At 36.0% G+C, this 12909-nt stretch overlaps 1 protein-coding gene and 1 long non-coding RNA gene across 2 annotated transcripts; both read right to left on the minus strand.

The window, feature by feature from the left end:
* Window positions 1-3386: 3386 nt before the first annotated feature.
* LOC144438433 (uncharacterized) lies at window positions 3387-5389 on the minus strand. The gene is made up of 2 exons (XR_013481061.1): window positions 5303-5389; window positions 3387-3789 (listed from the first exon to the last, which is right to left on the minus strand). It is a non-coding gene; the product is annotated as an uncharacterized LOC144438433 (long non-coding RNA).
* Window positions 5390-9125: 3736 nt separating this feature from the next.
* LOC144438726 (translation initiation factor IF-3, mitochondrial-like) lies at window positions 9126-11277 on the minus strand. Its single transcript, XM_078127878.1, has 2 exons — window positions 10489-11277; window positions 9126-9393 (listed from the first exon to the last, which is right to left on the minus strand). The coding sequence occupies exons 1-2, from the start codon at window positions 11275-11277 to the stop codon at window positions 9202-9204; spliced, it is 981 nt and encodes a 326-aa protein (XP_077984004.1). The 3' UTR covers window positions 9126-9201.
* Window positions 11278-12909: the final 1632 nt, after the last annotated feature.

Below are 12909 nucleotides of genomic sequence, written 5' to 3' on the forward strand. Positions count from 1 at the left end.
GGTTTTAGAGAAACTATTAGCTGAGCTGAAAATACTCAAAAGAACTTTGATGTTTGACTGTAATTGACTGGAGCTGAAAAGTAAATAGTTCCCCATGCTGCAAATCGTATAAGTCATTCAACACAAAAGTAATATTTGTGTCTTTGTGAGTTTCTTCTTTTACAGAGCACTGTTTCGTGAAATCGGTACCTCTCTGATTGCTAACCGGGCGAGTTCGAGTTTACCGCTGAACACGGGTCAATATTGCAGCTGCCTAATTCAGCGTCGTAACAGTACCATGTGCCAGAAATTTCAATGCTGCCCTCTGCGGCGTGTTGAGATGTATTGCTGAACAAACTATGAAGTCATTGAAAAAGCAGGGTTTTTTCTGATGTCAGCTTCATACGCCGATGCTTGTGCTTGGAATAGAGCAATTCCGAAACAGACGTTAATTTGTGTCGTGTAACACTCAGGCTAAATCGCATAAGCTTAGATATCGGACGGAATTAAATTGGCCATTCGATTATGAAGTCAGTTGAGAGCGGCACATTACAGGATGGCGTTGATGAACATGCACAAAGTATGAAGTTCAACTAGTGGTAAAACTTGGTGTCTATGTTCATACCCAGTATTAATATAATAATGACCAAAACCACAATACTGTAATCTGGAACCCCATCCTTCCCATAATAACTCGTCATAGTGTTGCATGCATCTTTCACCGTCATGGTGATAACTGCCCGAAATAGAACTTTAAAAATAAAAGTTGAATAGAAGTTTGAGTGAGCCAAGTGGGGATGGGTAAGGGGGAGGGGTTCCCCCTTCCAACCCTATATTTTTTGGAAATTCGAGGACTAAAAGATTGTTTTCTGGTGCGATTTTAACGCATTGAGGTAGCAATAATACGAGGTAACATTTGAATTAAAATACAAGGGAGCAGGGTGCTGGTAGGTACCCCCAAAATTGTTTGTAAAGAGCAGAAGAGTGCTATCTGGTGTTGTTTTAATAGATCATGGTGATAACAATATACCCTCTCCGTATCAATTTGAAAACTAAGACCAAGAAATATTCTTATACGTATAGCATTTAAAATTAGTTTATTAGTATGAAAAATTACTGTATTCAAGGTATTAATTTAGGTCAGCATTCTTAGTCATTTGATTTGGTAGTAATGTTTTGTTTCGGCATTTGCCAACAGTTAGTATAAATCTTTGACAAAATAGCCTTGGTAAGCTTGGTAAGTTAGAATACGTCTCGGTGATAAATTTACCTGAAAATCAACGTTCTTAATATGTCCAAAATTTGTCGTATGGAAACTTGCGACAGTATGGAGCCCTCCACGACGCGGTCAGGAGAGGGAAATGAAGTGTGTACTCGCTGAGGGGTTTGCACGCACTACTCAGGGGGGTGGTTGTCACCTGACTGTACCCTGGGTTGACCAGTAAAATCACTGTCTGTCATTGATGGCGTTTAGTCTTTGTTCTATAAAATCACTCAGAATCAAAGAAGTCAACATGTGTTCCCTTATGAATATGTTATATCAAACGTAATATAGACAAAATAAGACTAATTCATGCATGTAACAACATAAGCGACATCATCTCGCGCAATGCATCTTGGAACGGAAAATCAAATATGCATTACAAGTTACAACTAAGTCTACTTGTGTAGCCGTGTTCAAAGGAAAGTAGAATATCTCAGAATGATAGCAATGTGATTACAAAGTATATAATCTAGATCGAGCAAGATTATTGGGAAAATCTAGACTCTGGAGGCGATGTTGCTGATACTGTACTCGAGCTCTTCAAAAGAAAAATGCGAAAGAATATATCGATATAATTTTTGCGCAGTTGGTAAGTGCCAAAACAGAAAATCGAAATTGTGCACTCTACTCTGTACAAAACAAACTAACAAAAGAAGACTGTAAATTAAAAAAAACCAAGTCGATAGAAAAAATGAAAGTACCTTTGAAACTTGTACATTCTTGGTTTGCATGATAAAATTTAAAGACATCTCTGTCTTTAAATGCCTGTTTATACAGTATTTAACCTAATGATATTCGTACGTAGTAGGATCTCTCCGGTTCTTTGGAACGCTTTTGTTGAAAGCTACTACTGCTGCCAGTAGTTACTACTGTTGCCAGTGGTAACGTCGTTTAACGCATGCGCCAGCAGAGCTACAGAAGAAGGTCAAGAATGTTCGCAACATCGCATGAACAAGTAAACATTGAAGCGCATTCTATTTCATTGCGATAGGCCTATGACACAATACACTGTAATGTATTGTATTGTATTGTAATGTAATGTAATGTAATGTAATATAATATAATATAATATATTGTAATGTAATGTAACGTAACGTAATGTAATGTAATGTAATGGTATAAATTGTGTATTGGAATGGAATGGAATGGAATGGAATGGAATGGATTGTGTCACAATAAAAAGTAACCTCACCACACCACACCACACCACACCAAACCAAACCACACACATACACACACACACCACACCACAACACAACACAACACAACACAACACAACACAACACAACACAACACAACACAACACAACACAACACAACACACATATCACACCACAAAGCACCGCATCGAATCGCAGCACAACTTACACCACACACACCGCACCGCATCGCAGAATAGCACAGCACAACACAACACAACACAACACAACACAACACAACACACATATCACACCACAAAGCACCGCATCGAATCGCAGCACAACTTACACCACACACACCGCACCGCATCGCAGAATAGCACAGCACAACACAACACAACACAACACAACACAACACAACACAACACAACACACATATCACACCACAAAGCACCGCATCGAATCGCAGCACAACTTACACCACACACACCGCACCGCATCGCAGAATAGCACAACACAACACAACACAACACAACACAACAGTTACGCAATTAAAAGTCTTATAATATTAGACAGGTGGCCAATGTACAACTCAGAGTTCAACTAAAAAAAATCTGTATATATGGGCAATGTCAGTCTAAGTGTTAGGCCTATAGTCATACTTGACAACATTCAAATTTAAAGGGTTGAATAATAGAGGTCAATTAAATTAGACTGAGAGGTTGATTTGAACTACGTTATTGTTTTGATTTCACGACTTACATTTTTGCCCTAATTCTGCCTTGCCTATCTTCATAACCATTACCTTCGACACGAAATCGCAAAGTGAAAAACAACAAGTCAAATTAAAATTAACGGGTTTATTTCATCTACAGACCCTTAATACTTCGAACAATTCTATATACAAAGTGTGGCTACGATCTGAGAATATCGACGTCCAAGTGACTGGCTTTGTTGCTCCTCAAAATCAAATGATAATCATAAAAAACAATAATCATACTCAAGGAATATGTTGTCGCCATGACAATTCTGTTGCCATGGGTACATGGCAAGATTGCATACAAAATCGTCACATTTTCAAGTATTGCTGATAAGTACGTTAGTACAGCTGTGTTTATGAAATACAAAAGAGTGCAAAGTATGCATATAGCAAGAATGTATGTTTTATGTCTACCGATGTTATAGCTCGCTGTCATCATGGGTTGGTATCAAATTGGCAAACCCTTGAATCCCCTGCCCCATCAATCACAGTTTTTCTTGTATTCTCCGATGATTGGTCATTACCACCACGATATGCCATGGTTGTCGTCTTGTCTTCAACTTGATGGGCACTGTGTAACCTCCTTAGTATATCTTCTAAAGCCGTGGCTTTTTTTAACATGTACTGGTTTGTAGCATCCAGAGAATCCTGAGGGAGTAAGTGTATCATAGACATAAAAATTAATATGCAAATAACACTACTGAGACATGTCACATAAGTTATTCTGACTTAGTTATATGTAAACAGAACTAATCTACATGATTGTTTCAACTTTGATTGATGTATTCACTGTTGTGTATAAATAGATGGATAGATAGATAGATAGATAGATAGATAGATAGATAGATAGATAGATAGATAGATAGATAGATAGATAGATAGATAGATAGATATGTAGGTAGGTAGGTAGGTAGGTAGGTAGTTAGACAGACAGACAGACAGACAGACAGACAGACAGACAGACAGACAGACAGACTGACTGACTGACTGACTGACTGACTGACTGACTGGTTGGTTGGTTGGTTGGTTGGTTGGTTGATTAAATTTTTATATAGTGTTAATTACTGAATGTTTGCTGGATGTGGATCTCTTTCTGGGTAAATTGCTTGGATTGATGATTCGTATATTTTAAGAGTATTAAATTGTACAGTACAACGTGTTCGATACGACACACTGTATCACGGCTAAATAAAGTGGTCTCTCTTTCTACGGTAAATATCAAGTGCTATGCAACAAAAATACATCGAGGTCAAATTCCTGTGTTGCATATCATGTCCACGAGTATATTATTTATAGACGAAAATGATTAGATACAGCTGAATAACACTGTCGCATAGATGATGATCAATTTGTTGGGTTCGAAGTACAGCTACACAACGCTAAACAAGGGTTTTATTACAATATAGTCAAAACAATCAATTACGTTATACAGAAGAAAATTAATAATCCAAAGTCGAGAAGGAACGTTAATTTCTGCTGTTAATCATATTTTTCACGCGATTTGATAAATTAATGAACACACAGTACGATTTTAGTTGGATATATCTGCGTAATGCATTGTATGTAATATGTGTACACATCTCAGTATAGTTAATGTATTTCCGTCATACATTGTGTCCCGAGTCGTCATTGACTCTATTATTTCATTGTTAGGTGCTTTTACAACGTATGATGAAAGGCTGAATTCATTAATATAATTACAATAACAAGTCGTTTTTTTGTAACTGTAACATACATCTTGTTAAGAATATATATATAATTCGTAGGCTACGATAATGTATTATCTGTATGTAGCTACGTTTCATCGTAACAATTAATAATAGCATTTCAATTTACACAATTATTATCTCTCTTTATTGATACATAGCAAACAAGAGTGTAGCAACAGAATGACTCACCGTACCTTGTGGAACAAAGCGAATAACAGTCAGTATATATATATATATTCATTAAAAATATATTTGATTTTCTAGATCAAATTTCCATATCATTTTATGGATGTATGGCCTATAGTTGTCTTGTCAAAGTCTATCCGGCGTTGTGTATATTGAGTGACAGTGAACAATACACAATATCGATAAAACCGCATGTTGGTTGAATATTATGTAGATTGATAAATAGCAAATTGTGTGTAAATCGTAACATAATATACTCCACTTACAAGTTGTTGACGTAACTGTTCATCACTCTGTCCGCTTTGAAGATTAACATCTGAGTCATCGTGATGATCAATATGCGAACTCGCCATCACCAGCAGATGTGAACACGGAGTGTTTGTTAACAATATTCCTGTACAGCATGGGGTTAAACCTGTCTGGTTTATAGGTGTACAATAAGCTTGTCCTCGTCGTGAGGGCGCATGTACTTCCTAGTCGTGAGGTGTACCTTACAAGAATAGTGATTGATCACTATTGATTGCACACCGACGATTTTCTGCCTATGAGGGCGTACTCCATGTCGTACACAATGATAAAGCACGTGTCTTGCAAAGTTTGTTGATGTAGCTCATAGTCTAAGTGAGTTATTTTCAAAATAATTAACGAGTTTTGGAAATTTGGCAATATCGTACGAGTGTAAGCTTCAAATTCCATATAATTTTCCCCGGGCGCATGTGTCCTACAGAGCTGTGTAGCTTTTGATTTAAATGAGTATATTTGCATAATTAATGTTTTTGCAATTTTGGCAATGTGTGATAAGGTATTATTTGAATTGATGGCAAACACATCAGCTATACTTTTACTTTGTACATATCTACTCTTTGACTATAATTTTCTTCTTTATTCAAATCGGAGGTCATTCAAGATGAGTCCTATAAAGTATGTCAGGCAATAAACAATACTGTATGTCAGGTTGTCCAATCATTTATTTCTGAATTTACTCTTTAACATGTAAAAACTTGGTTTCAATTTTATTGATGAATTATTGTAGGAAGTAAAGTTATCGAGATAAAGATGGGAAGCTCTGACATCACCATACAACCATTCATTCATTTGATCTGGATGACATTCAACAAGTGCAGCACATCCCGGAGAGAAGATTTGATTTGCAGTACATGTATAGGCATCTTGTAAGATGTACCTGGCGGGAAGCTATACTAGAATAAATGTATATTAAATTTGTTAGAATCTTCATATTGTAGAAGTAGTGCAGTGTTTGGTTTTCAATTTCCATCAAAAGACAATGATAATAAACTGTGTATTACAAAACAAAGCATGAACCTATTAAACTTTCATGGATATTATTCATATTTCATCCCCATTCAGATGCTGAGAAGTGACAACTATTTTTCTGAGTCTCAAAGCATAATTTTTTATTGTGTATTCTTAATCATTGCTGTAATGTCATTAACTGTAACAGGAGGTACACTCTAGTAATATAATATCTGCATGTAACAGGAGGTACACTCTAGTAATGTCATTATCTGTAACAGGAGGTACACTCTAGTAATGTCATTATCTGTAACAGGAGGTACACTCTAGTAATGTCATTATCTGCAACAGGAGGTACACTAGTAATGTCATTATCTGTAACAGGAGGTACACTAGTAATGTCATTATCTGTAACAGGAGGTATACTCTAGTAATGTCATTATCTGTAACAGGAGGTATACTCTAGTAATGTCATTATCTGTTACAGGAGGTACACTCTAGTAATGTCATTATCTGTTGTTACAGGAGGTACTCTAGTAATGTCATTATCTGTTACAGGAGGTACACTCTAGTAATGTCATTATCTGTAACAGGAGGTACACTCTAGTAATGTCATTATCTGTACCGGGAGGTACACTCTAGTAATGTAATATCTGTTACAGGAGGTACACTCTAGTAATGTCATTATCTGTAACAGGAGGTACACTCTAGTAATGTCGTCTGTTACAGGAGGTACACTCTAGTAATGTCATTATCTGTTACAGGAGGTACACTCTAGTAATGTCATTATCTGTTGTTACAGGAGGTACACTCTAGTAATGTCATTATCTGTTACAGGAGGTACACTAGTAATGTAATATCTGTAACTGGAGGTACACTACTATGTACCACTTATAGTAGTACCGGCTGTATCATACTCTTCAAACAAAATATATAACAAACTCTCCAGCAATCACATTTTTTATGAAAATGATACAATAGCAAGGTTGGCCACTTCAATCTATTTAAACCTCACCTTACTTAAAATTATGTATACAATATAACCGATATACAACAATCCATTTATTCTGGTGTATGGCAACTGTAACATATAAACTGTGTATAATGTACCTGTGATCCTTTCCTTACAAGGCGAGTAAGAGATGAAACATAGAGAAATTGTAAATCACAATATTCATGCTACATTTCTTGACAAAATAATATTGTAATTTTTAAAGTAGTTGGTGTCAAATCATAGTACCCAAGGTAAAGATAGACTGTAAGATACACCATGTGACAGTGCCCTCAATGGCCTGCTGTTCAATGATGTGTGAGGGCGCCCTGTCATGGTGTACCTTAAGTTTAAAGAAGTACCAAACTGTAAACAGTTATACAATGTAATACATATACTATATCACATTCATTACTGTTTGTATAAACAGTCAATCATTATTCTGTATCTTGACAGTGCTCTCCCTGTAAACTAAACTGGGCCAGAGTTTTCTTATTTTGGTCTTTATACACTTTATGAAATTTGATTAATCTGCTATCTAATCCAGCATACAGTACATTGTAGTCTGTTTAAATTGATATGAAATAGATCAATCACCATGACAACACAATAGCATTGTCACTCATAATACTCCACTGTTATGCAAATATACCAACAGCTATTTCAAGATTCAGGTAAATGTCCTTTTGTTTGCCTACTGGTACATGGTCATTAGAATAAGACAAGATAGTGACAGATGAGATACATTGTTTGTAGTTATATGGTGGAACTTGATACACTCAATATTATACATAAATTGATGACACATCACTAAGAATAAACTATTATGGGCCAAGATCAATAGACTTCAAAGTAGGATAAAAACTCCTCTTTTAGTTTGGGGGTGGGGGTGGGGGTGGGGGTGGGGGTTTGAACCACTTTAGTTCTCATCCTACAAACACACTTTTACTTTTCATGGAGTCTGTCGAGAAATGGATGAATTATATCGTAAATGCATGGCACTATGATTATATGTTGGGAAAGAGGACTTTGTATTCATACTACTACATACTGATTTGAAATTGATTGTGCTGTCAATAATTATCAATTTTGGCCAATTCAGTTGGGGGGGGGGGGGTGAGGCCTAACTAAAAGAATTTAGTTTTTTATCCAACATTGAAATAATGATCTTCTGAATAAACAAGTACATCAATGTCCTTATCAAAGGTGTTTATACATACTACCAAGATTGAATGGTAAGCTAACAGACATAAAGGAGGATGACTAACATTCTGATCTGAAGGTATAACTAACCACTATTGAGGTTGTAATATTTTCATTACATGCCAAGTGAATGTTTTACCTGGTAGCAATTGCATCCATTTTCATATTTATGATTTTGACCCAATTAGATAGCAAAAGTCATGATTTATAAGATACTAGTTTTTCTTGTATATAATCCCATGGGCAATGTATTTATGCTTAGTCTATCTGGTATACATCCAGGATTTTCCTATTTGAAACAATGGCAGAACTAGAATTCATATGTATATGTATATTTATATTGATGCATGTATTATCCAGAGATCTAGCTATACACAAGTACAGCAGTGACTCAGTGACTTGTTGATATGACTGTATGACTTAGAGACCTAGCTATGCACAGATTAGACTAAGATTCGTCGTGACATCACTGCCCTCACCGGACTCCTCTCTCTGAGAGAGGGGTCATCTGATGCGTGAGGGCACCCCATCTCAGTGTAACTTACAGACTATGCACAGATAGAGCAGTGACTTGTTGATATATCTCTCTACAATGTGACATCTTTCTAACACATCTGTAGTATAGCTAGGCTACAGTTGGCGTTTTGTATCATTCAGAAGACAGAAATCTTCATCGAGCTGTGGTTTTGAAAATTTCATTTCTTGGCAGCATTTGTCTTAATTAGTTTCCTCACTTTCTTTGAGTTTTGTTTCTTCAGATTTCTTTTTCTTCCTCTGCACCTTCTCCTTTAGTGACAGTAATCTCAATGTACATTGGAGATCTTTTCCATCCTTTCCGATGGTGCGGGGTTTTGAGTTCAGAGTGGCCTCATCTATCATGCCAGCTAGTAGTGTTTGAACCAATTGTTCCTGAAACACAAATTAACAGTTATTTAGTTACCTGTCATTTAGATTATACGATACAGGCATTAGTAGCACTCCATACGTTTTGTTATTACATCCACATATGGAGTTCTGCCAGTGACTGTATTTCACTGTCTATCTATCACTTTTGAACCTAGACTCTCGCACAGTCCTCGGAGCTTTGCATAGCTAAATATAAAAAGGGTCATTTTGTATGTACTGATATCTACCGCATAAATTAATTATACTTGAATATCCTAGTACTGTGTGACTACATAGGGCTAACCATTTGTTGATGTGTTACAGCAATGCTCCATGTTATTGCGAAGCCCCAAGTGGTTGCAGTAACACGTCAATGAATGGTTAGCTCTATGTAGTCAATGAGGGCGCACAGTACAAGAATATTCAAATACAATTGTGTGGTAGATATCGGTACATACAAACTGACCACTAAATGAAGTTTTAGTAATCTGAGATACAAAACTGCCCTTTTTGCTAGCAACGCTCCAAAGACTGTAGAAAGTCTAGAATCAAACCACAAAACTAATTTCAGTGCAAGTGTCTCTTTACATTTAGACTTTCTCACAGCCCTGCTATGTTTGCTAAATTGTCTTAATATATCAGTTTGACCTTTTGCTACAAAACAACATGTATTTAATTACATGTAAATACAACCAATACTCTTATGTCCAATCTATTTTAGTAGATTTTGGCGTAAATACATACACACTATTGAGTGCTCTAATGAAAGATAGATTTCATTTTGTGAGTTTAAATGGTAGCAATTGTTTCTGTTTTGCAAAGTCACCACATAAATTGAAGAGGGGAATACCAAATCTTGGTATGTAGCAGTGGTCTGTCAAGTTGGCACAGAGGGCACATTAATTCAATAACAACACGTGCCAGTGAGGGCAATATCACAATTTAGTGCCTGTAATTTAGTACTCATTACCAAAATTTGTTTATATCAACAGCATTAACTATCGCTGTTGTTGATAAAAGTGGAATTCTGTGCTAAGAAATCCACTGACTATAGATGATCGTAGTGCACGTGGGAATACTCTACTTGTCAGCAGACTTTGCCAAGTATACTAGCATTACCTTATGTTCATGAGTAGTTTTGAACCTTTCTCGTTTGTCCATAATGATGACCTTGACATGGTGACCTTTCCTTAGCCATTCATGTACCCACTTTGTTTTGATCTCAAGATCATGTGTAGTTATATTTCCTGAAAATTTCATTTCTTTGCTGGTGATCGGTGGTGTTTTTTTCTTTTCCTTTTCTCTAAGTTTCATGCGTTCTTCAACAAGCTGCTGCCCAGACATAAGTTTATAGACTGGGTAAGGTTTAGCATGTGGACCTATTAGCACAATTTTCAAATCCTTCTCTTCTGAAATTCTAACAGCTTTGGCTCGATCAATTGCTCCCAAATTCTGCCCAGTTTCATCTATCAGTTGCAAAATTTTATCTGCGATTTTTTTACCAACTGTCTGGATAGTGACTCTTTCTTGCTTTCCTTTCTTTTTCTTCTGTTGAATAGAGTTATCTCTCTCATTGAGTGAATCATCATATATCACGTCAACAAGGGTATCTGCTGGTGGTGGGTTAGATTTTGTGCAAGCCAATGTACTCGAAGAAAACAATCGTGCATTCAGCGCTGGAAACTGAACAGCTCGGGATTCTTTACTGGCACAGTCGTATAAGCTTATGTTGAAGGGTTTCCCTGATTTTGCTTGCAGACATCGAATGTTTTCACTGCATAATGCCGAACTCCAGGAACAGTTCGACGATGGCCTTGAATTTACTATTTTGTAATGCACGCTATGTAATCTGACTAAAAGTTGCATTCCTTGCCGAACTCTCGTTGTTATTCCTGTACAAAGTGTCATGACCGTGCTGCTGACGTTTCCGACAAGGTGGGGTCGACCCGGGTCACTCGTCTACTATCAGCCAGCAAACTCGTTTTACCACTTACAATTTTTAACAAGAACACACATTACCATAAAGTTATCTAGCTGGTCCCTGGAAATATTCTTTTGAGAGAGGTATCAATGCACGGTCTTGCGAATTATAACGTCTTATTTCTGTCGATTTCTAACTTATTTACTCCGTGCTCGATCACATGCGTTGATCATAGCAGACCACAATTATCTTTAATTTCAGATTCGCGTTTGGATTCAGATCTGATATGCTCACGTATCAAGTTGGGAAGTTTTTTTGGTGTCAACCACAGGTACTCGAATCAATGTGTAGAAAAAAAAATGTACTGTATATAAATACAGGTACTCGAATCAATATGTAGAAAAAAAATGTATTGTATATAAATAAGACTTATTTACATACATATTTTTTTTTTAAATCATACACATTGATTCGAGTACCTGTGTCTTATTTACATACATATTTTTTTTTTAAATCATACACATTGATTCGAGTACCTGTGGTGTCAACGAGTGTAAGTTAAAGAATGACAACCTCAAAATTATTGTCTATTTATAATATTGCATAGAAAACTACAGATATTACATAAATTCAGTTGATATAAGAAGATCACAGGAGACTCAGGCTACAACAAGAACAATACATATGAACATTACAAACTTACATACATTCAAAATTCACACAGTTATTAACACCAACATTTCTGTTGAAATAAATTCTTCCCCTGTACACTCTGTATGTTATCTACTTTTAGATAGTAACATGTATTGCATATAAACGTTTATAAAAGTATTCAATATTAGTGTGCTACACTTCATTCACCCTTGTACTTCATGTCTGTCATGTTTGTAAGTATTGATATATAAACGTTTGTCATTGAAAACAAAATACCTATTTAGTGCCCCCCCCCCCCCCCCCCCATGAGCAAATGAACAAAATAATGTCTTTATTGTGACGGTGTTGAGGTATGGGTGGTGGGTGGGTGGGTAGCCTGGGGATGGGTGTACCATGGTGGTGGTGTTGGTGTTGGTGGGTATGGGAGTTATCAAGTTGTTCATAGTGCTACATGCCAAAATTCAAAGAACATGCCAAACAACATTTTCAGTGTACAGTATCACTCTACATTTCTGTATTTCCCTCTTGCTTAATAAATTGAAGAGAAAAAGTTTTTTCGTAATTATTTTTTGAAAGGGACATAATATTTAAAAAGTTTTTTTTTTCAAACCGATGAGTTTACATCAAAAGTTACAGTATTTTCAAATATTAAACAATATAAACCACACATTAACATGTGACATCAGAAATAAAGTAATTTATTTCCGTCTCTGGACAGTCACACCATCATCATATGAGAAGGTTTGAATTCATTCTTACACAAATGTGTATCCGAATGTGATATTGTTTTGTAGACGATTCCATTTTTGGATACGGAAGTGAGAATTAGAGAATGGAATAGTGTGATTATCTGACAATAAAATGGTAATTTATAATTTAAACATTTAAAAACAGAAAATTAGTCTCTTAAATATTTTTTTATTTTTCACCAAGTAACAAAGTAAAAAAGTTCTTTTACACATCAA

This window comes from Glandiceps talaboti, chromosome 8 (assembly GCF_964340395.1).
Source record: "Glandiceps talaboti chromosome 8, keGlaTala1.1, whole genome shotgun sequence".
NCBI lineage: Eukaryota > Metazoa > Hemichordata > Enteropneusta > Spengelidae > Glandiceps > Glandiceps talaboti.

Bases quoted from the DNA above. Each gene is read 5' to 3' on its own strand.
- LOC144438726 (XM_078127878.1), bottom strand. From the start codon at position 11,277: ATGACACTTTGTACAGGAATAACAACGAGAGTTCGGCAAGGAATGCAA. The intron at 9,394-10,488 runs GTAATGCTAGTA...TTTGTGTTTCAG, and splicing joins AAACTACTCATGAACATAAG to GAACAATTGGTTCAAACACT.